Raw genomic sequence first — 12,698 nt, 5'->3', positions numbered from 1 at the left:
GAAGAATAAAATTCATAGGAAATCAATTCAAGGATCATTTTTCCTTTCACCCTTTTGCCTCAGTGTGGTGAAATTTTCCTATCTTAGCATTTTTTGCCAAAACTTTTTTTTTTTTTTTAAATCAATTCACTTCCCCCGAACTGCAATACAACATGGAGAAAAAAAATTTTATGAAAAAAAAAAGTGACCCTTGAATGTACTAGACAGTAACTTTGGTTAAAAAAAAAAAAAAAAAAAAAAAAAAAAAAAAAAAAAAAGGAAATAAAAAACCCCCAAATGATGTACTTATACACACAGACAGCAAATATTAATTTTATAACTGTTCAAATTAATGATTTCTTTAATTCCCAATTGGTAAATAGTGAATGGGGCAGAGGAGCAGAGATTTTTCTTTTCCTTCTTCCTACGCTGGATAAACAGAAAACAGCCAGTTATATGTGACCCTCTATCTTCACCCACGCATGCGTGCCTTCTCACGTGTGTCATAACTGCCCAATCTGAAACAGTACATCACAGATGACAGATGCAACCACAGAGTTCAGGACAGCTGATATCGAGATATCCAGCAGCCGGCCCTCGTGCAAAAGGAATTCCGAGCGGTTCTCGTCCACTCTAGCCATGGCCAGCAAAGCCTTGGCCGCCCTGCACATCATGTCTACACTAGGGGGTTCCAGAGGCGGAGGCTGGACGTGCATGAGGCTGTGCTGGCTGTGCTGGTACTGCGCCATCGTGACCCCGTCCTCCAGGAAGCTTATCAAGTTTCCAATGCTCCCTTTCTGCACAGCTATTGCCCTTGCCGCCAGTGTGTCCCCCTGGGCAAGGTTCGATAAAAGCGCCATGGACATTTCACGACAGACTGGGTTTTTGCGATCCCCAACGTACCTAACTAATGTAGCATAAAATTTCTCCTGACGACTAAATGGAGGTGTGGCCAAGATCAGGTCCACGTTGTTGTCCTGGATACTGAGTTTACAGAGGGTCTCCAGCACAAGCCTCTGTGGCGACAGGACTGAATTGGGCCCCACGGTGGGAAAGGGGTCCTGTGCCTCCGCAGACGGGCACACCATCCAGTGTAGTAAGCCGTCCAGGATCGGCAAGCAGATGCTCTCTGTATACGCAGACAAGTCTAGCTGCCCGGAAATGTTGGCCAACGTGACCAGTGTGTTATCCCGCAAGACCTCAAGGCAGTCCCACCACCACTCATCTTTGCTGCAGGCCACCCCCTTGTCCTCATCCTCCTCCTTCTCATAGGTTTGTGGCGCTCGTTTTCTCTCTGGATGCTCGTGGTGCAGCAAAATCAGCTTTCCCAGGATCAGCACCAAGCCTGGGTGTTTGGACATCTCTGCGTCGTTGCCAGGCACGAAAGACAAGCTCCGCACGATGTTTGACACACAGATACAGCGCTTGGCCAGTGAGTCCTGCCAGTGCGCGATGGTGCACAGGGGTGTCTCGTCTCGGCTCCTGGGCTCGTCCTCCAGGAGCCTGATGTTCCTGTGGCTTTTGGCCTGCTGGATTCCAAAGGGAAACTTGCCGCTGTCAGTTTGGGGTCCTGGGTTGGCGTCTTCAGGCAGGGCCCCTGGTCGGGCAGACAAGACATCATCGATGGTGGCTATGATGCTTTTCTCCGGTTGCTCTTCAGAATCGCCTTTGCCTTCTGGCTCTTTCTTCCTACCCGTGGAACTCAGAGACGGAGGTGGACGCCTGCGCGGAGGGATCTCCATCTTGCTCTCAAAGTGAGTCTGGATGTGCTCAGTAGTGTCCCCGCCCCCCAGCTGCCAGTGCAGGAGTCCGCTGTTGAACTCTTGCACGCGGCCCAGCTTGTCGGACCGGTCCACCACAAACAGGTTGTTCTTTTTGACAATCTTTATGGGCAGCTTGTCAAACTTACTGGCCTGCTTTGGCGCCTCCTTGGGGTCCACAGGGGCATCTGGAGCAGCAGGGGCAGCTCTGCTCTTCCCCTCTGACTCGATCTTGTCACTCTCTTCCTCCTCCTCTTCCTCCTCCTCCTCCTCAAGACCCTCAGCATCATCTTCCTCTTTCCCAGAATCGTCTCCTGACTGGCTGTCATCTTTCTTCCCTGCATGCTGATCAAGTGCTTTTTGGCTGGGGTCACCCACTTCATATTCCGTAAGAATTCCAAAAATGTCAATTAGGCATTTTCGAAAGTACTCTACTAATAGTTCCAGGAATCCAGACAGCTAGAGAAGAGAGAAAGAGACAGGTACAGTGTCAGGACATCAGCTCTGACGGAGGGGCAAAGCCCGAGTCTGGGGCAGCTCTGGGGAAAGACTCATTCTGTTGTAATGGCCTTCTGGCCAGACCCTGGAGGGAACCCCACATCTGAGAGGCACTTTCCTGATGATGCAGTAAGTATGCACGACAGTGTCTCAGGTTCTCTGCCAACCGACACCACCAGCACAGGTACCAGCTTTCCATGGCCACAGCTCCCACGTGGGGGGAGCGCCACTACCTCTGCAGCTTGCATGGCTTAGTGACTGTGCATCTTGAGGGGCAGGAATGAGGATTTTATAGACTCTTGCGCCCAAAGTGAATCTATTTGCTCTTCTCCTATTTATCTGGGAGTCGCCTGCTGGGGTTTTTATGGTTATTATTCTTAGGAATTTTATGGTTATTTTTTGTCTCAGGTGCCATAGGTTGCCCTAATTTACGTTCTCTCTATATCTTTCGGAGGAGATAATTTCAGCAATGTAGTAGCTCATAAAGGCTGAAAATTATAAACAAATCAATTTAGTCCCTGATAAATGAACGAGACTGCTTCATAAAATGCAATTTTACATTTCAGTTATTCGCAATGCTAAATGAAAGACAAGAGCCTCCAGCAGTCACTGCCTGTAAACCCCGAGCACCTCAGCCTGCCCGGCTCACGCAGCACGCAGCCTGCCACACTCAGGCTGTGAGGACAAGCAGCGAGGATCGTGTATGACAGATGCTACAGAAACTAGCCACACTTTCACGGCTACACTGTTCCCAGGAAGGGGCTTGGGACTCTGCCCGGAGGTGACGGGATGTAAGCTGTGCTAAGCAGTCGCACCGTGACCCTGAAGGTACATGTGGCTGGCTCTTTCCCTTTTGCAGATTTATCTTTTCCCTGGGAAAAAGGACAGGCTAACTAAACACTTCTGGGTATACGAGTGTGACCACCAGCCTGAGCTCACATGTTATGAGGATGAAGGTTCTGGAAAAGGCTGGACACGTTAATTTTAAGCTTATCTTAAACACAGAACACCTCCACCAGATCATGCGGTGTTTGCAACATTAATGTATTCCACCAGCTGAGACCTGCCTCTGGGGCTACGCTGAAGGCACAGAGAAAGATGGGGTGGTGGGAAGTCCTGCTCTCATTTCAACAGCAGGAAGGGAACTGGGTAGCCTGGTGTCTTCAGGTGGCTAAGCTATGGACACCCCCACAGGAAGAACAAGCCTCTCTCATTTTATCCTAAACACGTCGAAAGCCTGCAGCCGCCATGACTCTGGCATTTTTCTCAGACTTCCTGCTGTCAGCCATACTGCTGGAGGTTACTCTAAAGCCAGCTCTGAACTGGAGGGTTTCAAATGAGGATGATTTCAACAGCCAGGAAAAAAGGGCAGGAATGGGAGGGTGGAGCTGCAGGGCAGGCAAGGCCAGAAGTCCCCAATCATTTCAGAGAGATGGTGGGGACACAGGGGCCAATGAGCTCCATTCTCTTACATATGCTACCTATCTTCTGCTGAGAAAAAAAGATGCAGCACAGCTATGGTGGCTCACGGTTGCCACTCTGGCACACGGAGGCAGCAGTCGGTAGTTCAAGAGTACATAGCAGGGTCAAGGCCAGGCCGGGTTACATGAGACCCTGCAATGGACATCACTTACAACTTCACGTTATGCTTTAAGTACTTCTTCCAGCCTGTTCACTCCAAGATACAATTTCTTTTTGCCACCTCCCGCCCTCCCCCCAATCTCTCTCATATACACCCCCGGGTCCCCTGCCCTCCCCCCCATGCCCCCGTGAAGATGGAAATGAATCATCATCCTTGGCTGAGTACTCAGCCAACCATATAGTGCTTACCGTTGCTCTGCACTAACTACAGCATTCTGAGGCTTGGGTGGTCACTGTGCACCACCAGCGCAAGCACTATGTACGACCTAAGTTTGTGACATTCTAACTGGTTACCAGCTGCACTGTGGCCGCCTCACCTGGGACAGATTAAAGGTGGCGACAGTGCTGTCATCATAGAGGAGGATGTTGATGGTGTCCAGAGCCCACGTGCTCTCAGCCAACAGCCCCGACTTAAGGGACATCATAACACGCCATGCCTCAGGAGTGACTAAAAAGGAGAACAGGGTAGAACGTTGACACATGTTTAAACAAATGCTCGCAGAGTTAGCTATGTGTGATCACGTGACTATAGCTGGAGACGGCAACTCTACAGGGCGCTTTGTTCTGTCAGGTCCTTTTTGCTTTGGTGATAAAACACCCCCGTGCCTCTAGCCCAGCCAGCAAACATGATCTTGCTGTCTTGGGTGCTCCCTCCAGCACTTGGTGAGTGTGTGTAAGGGAGCACCAGGTCTGTGTGATCGAGCCAACATCAGCACAGCAGGCCTTTTCCCCTTTCTCCACTCAAAAGGACCTCAAGCTGGCATCTTGAGAAGGCAGGAAAGTTTGTAGAAACAGCAGAAACAGTGTAACCTCAGACAAAGGCCTGGGTTTCCCAGTCCTGTTTTCTCCTGCTTCTATGCCTTGCTGAGTGTGGACGCACAGGCACTTTGCTGGTTGCTTTTCAGGATGTGGCTGCGCCCAGAACCGAGAGACTGAGAACCTGTGCTTTCTTTCTATTGCTCCTCCCACTCCTGCTACGAGAAAAGCAATGACAAAGCTTTGCTGAGGACGGGGTATATTGGGGGACCCCCATGTCCTGAGGGGCCTGGGAGCCTGATCTAGCCCATTCACCACAGCTACACGGGTGCAGTGTGGGGATGGCATCTTTACTGTGACTGGGATTTATAAGCTCTTTAAAGAGGAAAACATGACTTTTGTCCCACAAGGGATCAGATTTTTGAAAACAAAAGGTTGAAGGCAAACACTGATAGGAAAACAAATCAAAACCAAACCCACACAGGGCTGGAGAGATGGCTCAGCAGTTAAGCACACTGGTCTTGGAGGGGACCAGGGTCCGGGTCCCAGCTCCCAAACGGCAGCTAACAACTATCTGTAACTCCACTTCCTGAGGCTTTAACACCCGCTATGGCTTCCTTGGGCACTGCATGCATATAGTGCAGATATATATGCAGGGGAAACACGACATAAAACAAATACGTGTTTTTAAAAAAGTTGACATATAATCTATCTAAGCATACAGACATAAATATCTAATTCACTTAATTTCTTTAAAAAATTGGGGTCAGTATCTCCAGCATGTCCCTATAGCTCCCATTTAGATACCTTATTTTTCTTACTATTTACCTTCTAAATGTCCAACAATTGAAAACACCTTTAATATCATTAATTAAATACCTTTACTCTTCTAATCACTGCAAATGATTTTAAGGCAAGTGATTCCAAAATCTTGGGAAAAAAACAAAAAAACACAACCAAGAGCTATTATTTCCTCCTCTGTGTTAAGAGAAATTCAAATAAGTGCAGAAAAAAAAAACTGTGTTTACTCCCAACATCGCAGGCCGCTAATTAGTATTCCCATCACCTCACAGAGGACGAGAGCAGAGCGGCATTAGCATTCAGCTGAGTTTAGCTGTAAACTGTACCTGCCAGTGTGGTGTGGATTACGTCAGCTCCATACATCACAGCCGAGAACCTTCTATCCATCTACACAGTGTGGCCAGGCTTCTACCTTTCCCCAAGGACATTCATCTTATGTTGCCATCAGAGTGGCTTACCTTCCTTTTCTTCAGCCTCACAGTGGATCTCTGAAGCCTCCACTGCAGTAATTAAGTGGCTTGGTTACGGTTAAATCTCAAGCCAGCACACAGCATGTGATGACTGAGGAGTCTGGGGCCTCACCCCTGGAGCTCTAGTCTCCCGCACAAGCAACCCTTGCACCTAGAAGTGTCATTTAGGTCCAGGCTCTGCTTAGGCCTGCTTCTTATTCAGACGAGCACTTCTAGTCAATGCTCCCATATGTAAATGCCCCGGTAATCTGCGTTATTAAGAATCTCATCCAATTGAGAGGGATGGTAATTATGTCTAAATTAAAGGTCTAGACTGCAAAAAGAATCCTTTCAGAGTCTTACCAATATCTTTTGAGGTAATCTTTCGCCTTTGCTTCAGGACTGGCTGTGATGCCTCTACGGAGCCAGGAGGAAAGGTAATCTCCCTTCTGATTGGAGGTGGCTGAGGGGGTGGCCCCGTGACTTGGGATGGGGGAACTGTGGGCATGACCTTCTGCATCTTCATGGCGGGCAGGAAGGGAGACTTGCTTGGGGACATGCGACTCTCCAGGGAGCGCGGGAAGGAGGCGGGGCTGGGCGCCCTGGAGATGTGGTTTGGCAGTGACGGTGGTGTCTGGTAGGATGACTGAGGCGGGCGCGTGATGGGCTGCATGGAGGCCGAAGGTGACATGTAAGGCTGGCGCTGGCTGACGTGAGAAGACCACTGGGCTTCATGATTGATCCTCTGATCAGGAACCATCATGTCCTCTGTGCGGTTCATGCCTGGGTAGGGGGGTGCCTGTGCAGGGACACCCGGGCCTTGCCTGTTCTGGTAGGGGTAAGGCATATCATTGCGCGCTGCCCACATATTCTGCTGAGGCCCCTCGCTGGAGGAAGACTGCATGGGCCCGCCCATCATCTGAGGTGGGATGCCATGTGGCTGCATCTGGCCTGGGCCCTGCATCCTTTCTCTGTTGTAGGGGTAGGGATACTGTCCCTGGATGGGCCTCCTGTCTGGGCCAGAGTAAGAGCTTCCATACTGGTTGTACAGCTCCTGCTGCTGGCTGCCATACTGCATGTTGTACATGTCTCCCTCGTGGCGCTTGGCTGGAGGCCCGTACATGCCGTCCATATGGCGTTTGTAATTCTGAAATTCATATAAAGGCAAATCATACTGATGTACTCTTAGAGGTAAAATCATACTCACTCAAATTATGCAAAATAGTTATTACTGGCTAGAATGTTCATTTCAAAACGAATATGGGATGCTCCTATGTTCTGACAAACATTAGCAATTTAGGCTTTTAGCTCAACAGTGTCACACATTCTCGGGGGTTCCTATTTTTGCCTTCATGTGTAAGAAACTTTCTGTGAGAAAAACAAGGAGCCCTCTTCTTGGGCTGCAACACAGGGACAGCACCACATGGGTGACGACCACAGGAGCACATGTGGACAGATGGGGCTGAGATGAGCCCAGGAGCCAGGGTGCTCTGCCTTATAGACGCATACTGGATATTCCGGGGCCGTCCTGGGAGGTCCTGTGCCTCCCTAGGCCTCAACAGATGACGGGATATTGACACGCCTCCTCAGGCTGGACCATACACCTGCTGTCCATATCTGGCTCCTGCCCAGATACTCTGCTTTTTCAGGCCCAGGACTCCATGGAACCCTTACTGGTCCCTCCACATAACTCCTTCCACTCATCTCTACCCCTGGAGATGCTTTTACCAGTGCCCAGCATGTGGGTGGGACTTCCTGATGGGGAGTGGAGAGATGCTGAGGGGCACAGTGGCGCACGTCTTTAATCCTAGCACCAAAGGCAGATGGTCTCTGTGATTTGAGGCCAGCCTGGTCTACAAAATGAGTCCAGGACAGACAAGGATACACAGAGAAACCCTGTCTTGAAAAACTAAAACTAACACCCCCCCCAAAGTGGTTCAAAAACAGCTAGATCTTAACATGAAAGGCCACACCAGGGCTTCCACTCTTAGGGTCACTGTCACTGTGACATCTGCAAAGTCAGGTTTTGCAGGACTCAGCTGTGAAGGTTGCTGTGAGTCAGCATGAACAAATATAACAAAATACGCCATTAATTTATCACTTTAAAGAAAAATAAATTATGGAGTAGACTTTAAGGAGCAGTGGGCTATACAGCAACTAAGTTCTGCCCACAGAATATGTGGTGTTACCATCTTACTTTAAAAGAGGCAGCTTTCTGTCTTGGGCTACAACAGTCCGTTTCTTTTATTGCATTTTTAAAAGTATAGCATATTTCTGTTCTACAGTGGATTTACTAAACACCATTCAGTTGTCTCTGGTATCTACAGAGATTGCTTCCAGGATCCCTGTGGGCCACATCCACAGACATCCAATCCCTGAGAGAAAAAGGCGCAAGCTTTCTGTACGATTTACACACACTCTTTGTTGATTGGCATGTCTGGAGCACTCAGACACACAATACAGTGTCAGCGAATGCTACACACAGCTGTACCTTACTGGGTTAGAAAACAGTGACCAAGGAAATGCGCTATATCTTTTTCTTCTGACCTGTGGTTGGCTCAGCTCATGGATCTGGAACCCGTGGGCCTGGGGGATGGGGTGACCACAGACACGTGTCCAGCATACTGTATATATCCCAGAAGACTACATGTCAAGAGCTGTTTTTATTTTCTGAGTTCAAAGTCTCAGGCGTGCTTTCTGGTTAAGCCTACTCTAACCATTCAGGAAGCGTATGACGATTTCCGTGAGCCCTCCCCATCTTCTCAGGAAAGACAGCTTTGGGTTTCAGCCTCCAGCAGACAAAGGGGAAATGGACCCACACCCACTGGCCAACTCACCGGCTGCTGTGGGTACAGGCCAGGCTGGTGTCCTCCATACGGCGGTTGTCCTGTGGGAGGACCTTGGCCTGGGTACTGCTGCCCGTAAGCTTCATGCCTAGAGCAAGGTAGTCAAAGAAAACTTAGTTTGTACGGGATTCGAGGCAGACACACACACACAGACAGCCCATTTCTAGCAACTCTACACAATGTCTCTGCCTTCTATGCACACACACCACTTTCAATAGCAGCGGCCACAGCTCTATTCCAGCTCCTTGCAGGGACGGTAGAACCCATCTCAGGAACCGAGCCAAACTCCCCGTTTGGGCTGTTGATAATTGGTGTCAGAGGGATACCGGTTGGACAGGCAGAGCCCTGCTTGTTCAGGCTTTGGCCTCTTACTTTGAGGCGGAAGCCCCACCCATCCCCTGAAGCCTACACCAGCAAATGCCACACAGTGTTGTCATGGGAGTGAGAAGCAGGAAGAAACCAAGATCAGAAGCAGCACTTCTAAAAGTCTCAGAACTTGGACGATGCTTCCAGCCGCTCCTTCCTCACCGAGGGCACAGTTTTTAAAGCTATACTTCAGGACTGAGTCCCCAGATGCTAATGCCCAGCAGAGGGGACGTCAGAACTTCCAAGTTCCTGATTAAAGGGTATAGAGAACGACATTAACAGTGACTGAGATGAGCTCCTATAAATCCTCACACAGAAACATAATGTTTATTTTTAACTGCTCTCACATTTAAGAGTTGTAAATGCCTTAAAATTAACATTTTCAAGGGTACAAGATCTGAAGCTTCGTCAATAAACCAATAAACTGGTTTAAGTTATAAATACCGAATCTTGTAGGAGGGGAGAGTAACTGGACGTGATATATTATTAATGTGATTAAGAAATGAAAATAAGAAGGAAATTAGATTACCATACACAAATAGACAGGGAAGACTCTGGAAGGAAGTTTAGAGAAAAGAACTATAATTGACAAGGAAAAACTTAAGACGGACAGGTAGCATTTTTCAGAAGATTACCAATAATGCAGTAAAATGTGTTGGTGGGAATGAGGCAAAGGCAGACTCTGCAAGAGACAGGAGAGCTAGCTTCCTGGAGGGTCTCTGCAAGCATCTGCCCTTGTACAACTGTCTAATCTCACTGGGGGAAAATCAGTAGCTCTTACTAGATCCTAAAACTGAACCCAAAGGAACCCTTGTCCTGTGCACTAGGGATCCCCAATGGCTACACTTCACCCTCACTCATGCACTAGGTGTCGGTGATGGCTCACTGAAAGCAGGGGACACCAGAGACAGCATCACACGTGGCCAGGGCATGAGGAAAACCCCCGAGAACTGTCACCCTGGTTCCCGGTGACGCTGCACTGTAATGAGCCAGGCTCCAGAAGACTCGGGGAAGACGCCATACGTGTGACCTTTCACACACATCCCTCGGCATCAGGTCCTCTCATCGTGCCTCCCTTGGCGCTAGCTGGTGTGCTGGTGAGAGGGCCTAGGTGCAGCCAGCCTGCTGGGTAGGCACCGACCATACCAGGATCATGGAGGAAGGGGCTCAGATCAGTCCTGCCCTTCACCAGCACGTCACGGCCACAGAGGACATGGCCTTCCTTTTCATGTATGTTTCATGCTTTTTCTTTATACACAAGCACTACCCTGAAATCCTGCTCTAAGTGTCTCTCTAAGTAGCTTTTGGTGCCAGCCAGCGGCAGCGGTGAGGGATCGCTTCACAAAGGAAGCCATCTCTTACCTCTGAAGGATGAGGCTTCCTGCCAAAGTGCAATCAGTTTAGGAGTGATCTCGAGGCCTGACCTGCCATGCGGATGTCAAAATGGCTTCCTTGGACAGGCTCTTAAGCATATGAATGGTGAGCTTTCTCAGAGATGGTTGTTAAGAGCAAAATACACTCCTGGTCCAGAACTCAGAGCCTGAGAGCCAAGTGTAATATCCTAGATATCCCCAAGGGGTGCGGGGGAGCCCAGGAAGCTGGCACAGTGGAAACAACAGCTGCCTTAGAGGGATGCTGGTGCTGGGGGTGGAGGGGTGGGGTTGGCACAGCATGTTGTAGCTCCTGAGTTCTTAGGAAGAGGGGTTTGCCACTGTCAGGGCACTTGAATCTGACATATGCCACCAGACACCTGCTTAGAAATAACAGCCATGGACTGTCTGAGACCAAGTTCTTCATGGGCCAGCCGAGGCCACCCTCTGTAAGTAGCCACTGGGCTGTCATGGGGCGCTCAGCCACCATGGCTCAGCAGTGTGCATCCAAGAAAAGCATTTCCTTATAAACTGTCTCCTCGTCATCAAGAAGCACTCACCTTCTGTCGTAACTGGCTCCATAGGGAAACTGCTGCCGTTGCCCCATGCCCAGATTGGACATGGCGCCTGAGGGACTCTGGTTGTACATGTCCTGCATGCTGCTGTTGGGCATCTGTCCTTGTGTCATGAAGGGCTCACTACTTCCAGGCACTGTGATATTTGAAATAAAAAGCACAGAATTAAGTATTTCTAAAAGCCAAAGGGCCTAAACATCCCTTCGTGTTACTTTGGTGGTCCCAACATGTGTAAGGCATACCACAGTCCTAATGAAAGGATATGAAATCCGCCCAAGGGTGAAGAATCCTGAAGTGGTTTCAAAGACACCTACATCCCTGCTGCCTGCTTTGCATTAGCCTCTGATCCTGACCTAGCAGGACCCAGAAACAGTCTGGGCTGTGGCTCTGAGGTTGTTATATGTTACATGACAAGTGGGATTCACAGATGCAGTGACTGTAGTTACAGCCGACTGTGCATCCATTCACCCAGAGGGAGAATTCAGGCAACCCTTTAGACCTAGGGCTGAGACTTTCCTGCTGGCCCTCATGGGAAGGGTGGACACAGAAGAGCCAACAATATGATGGTCACCTTGGCCCCATAACCATAATGGACAAGCTGTCAACAGCTTGACTGGATCTGAAGGGGCCCTGGAAGGCAGAAGCTGCATCCTAGTAAACACTTAGGTTTTGTGTAGAACTGAGAGCAAAGGCGCAAGCCTAGCCTGCTGCACGGCTGACCCCACAGAAAGTCTACACCTCTGCCGTCAGAGGCGTAGGCTGTAGCCACCTGTCACAGAGCAATGTGGATGCTCAGAGAGAAGCTACGAACTACTGCCTGCATATGAGGTGATACCAGCTCATGAGGGGCTGTGAACAACACATGAAATGTGTATTGAAATTCGTTTCCACCTCTAGATGGAAAAGGCAGAGAATCTTGAGATAAACAAACATTCAGGATAGCTCAAGAGGCTGGAGAGATGGGTCAGTGGCTAAGAACGCTTACAGCACTGAGTTCAGTTCCCAGCACCCACACAGGCTGGTGTTCACTACTGTGTGTAACTAGCTCCAGGGGATCTGAGGCCCCTTCTGGTCTTGGGAGCCACCTGCATTCATGTGCACATACATACAGAAAGACATACAAATGTACAAATAGGTAAAAAAAAAAAAAAAAAAAAAAAAAAAAAAAAAAAAAAAAAAAAAGAAAAAAAAAAAGATCAGCTAAAGATGGGATGAACTGTGACACATTTCTATCAAAAGGCAGACCATCAATAAGGTTGCATATGCTAATGAGCCATCAGCGGAGAGCTCAAAGTGAACTGTATTAAGTCCAGATACTGGCCTGCAAGGACGTCAAGCATTCTAACCCCTCCCCCCAAAGACAGGGTTTCTCTGTGGTGTAGCCTTGGCTGTCCTGGACTCGTGTTGTAGACCAGGATGGCCTCAAACTCACAGCAATCCTCCTGCCTCCGCCTCCCTGAGCACATGGCTAGACATTCTAACTTTTAATTGCTGCATGGCTACTACTTGTCTTCATTCTGTGACAGCTACGTCTAAGGCAGAAAGCTGGCTGAGGTTTTCTGAGGGCTGAGGTGATGCAGGAACACCACAGCTAGCCACCCTCTCTGGGTCTGAGAGCGTGTCAATGGCTAGATAATCTTTCTGAGATTGCTTTCCA

At 49.1% G+C, this 12,698-nt stretch overlaps 1 protein-coding gene across 7 annotated transcripts in view; it reads right to left on the bottom strand.

Annotated features, from left to right (window-relative positions):
• Positions 1–240: 240 nt before the first annotated feature.
• The window catches only part of Arid1b (AT-rich interaction domain 1B), a 353,377-nt gene continuing 340,919 nt past the window's right edge, over positions 241–12,698 (bottom strand). For all 7 annotated transcript variants that reach the window (XM_051164663.1, XM_051164660.1, XM_051164658.1 and 4 more), the window contains 5 exons: positions 11,027–11,177; positions 8,722–8,818; positions 6,248–7,031; positions 4,196–4,326; positions 241–2,198 (listed from right to left, as the gene is read on the bottom strand). In XM_051164663.1, the coding sequence (XP_051020620.1) occupies positions 483–2,198; positions 4,196–4,326; positions 6,248–7,031; positions 8,722–8,818; positions 11,027–11,177 (2,879 nt within the window). In that variant the 3' untranslated portion in view covers positions 241–482. The remainder of the gene's footprint in view (positions 2,199–4,195; positions 4,327–6,247; positions 7,032–8,721; positions 8,819–11,026; positions 11,178–12,698) is intronic.

This window comes from Acomys russatus, chromosome 21 (genome assembly GCF_903995435.1).
Source record: "Acomys russatus chromosome 21, mAcoRus1.1, whole genome shotgun sequence".
In the NCBI taxonomy this organism is placed as follows: domain Eukaryota; kingdom Metazoa; phylum Chordata; class Mammalia; order Rodentia; family Muridae; genus Acomys; species Acomys russatus.
Note: the sequence above shows the minus strand (reverse complement) of the source record. Positions and strands in the feature narration are given on the sequence as shown.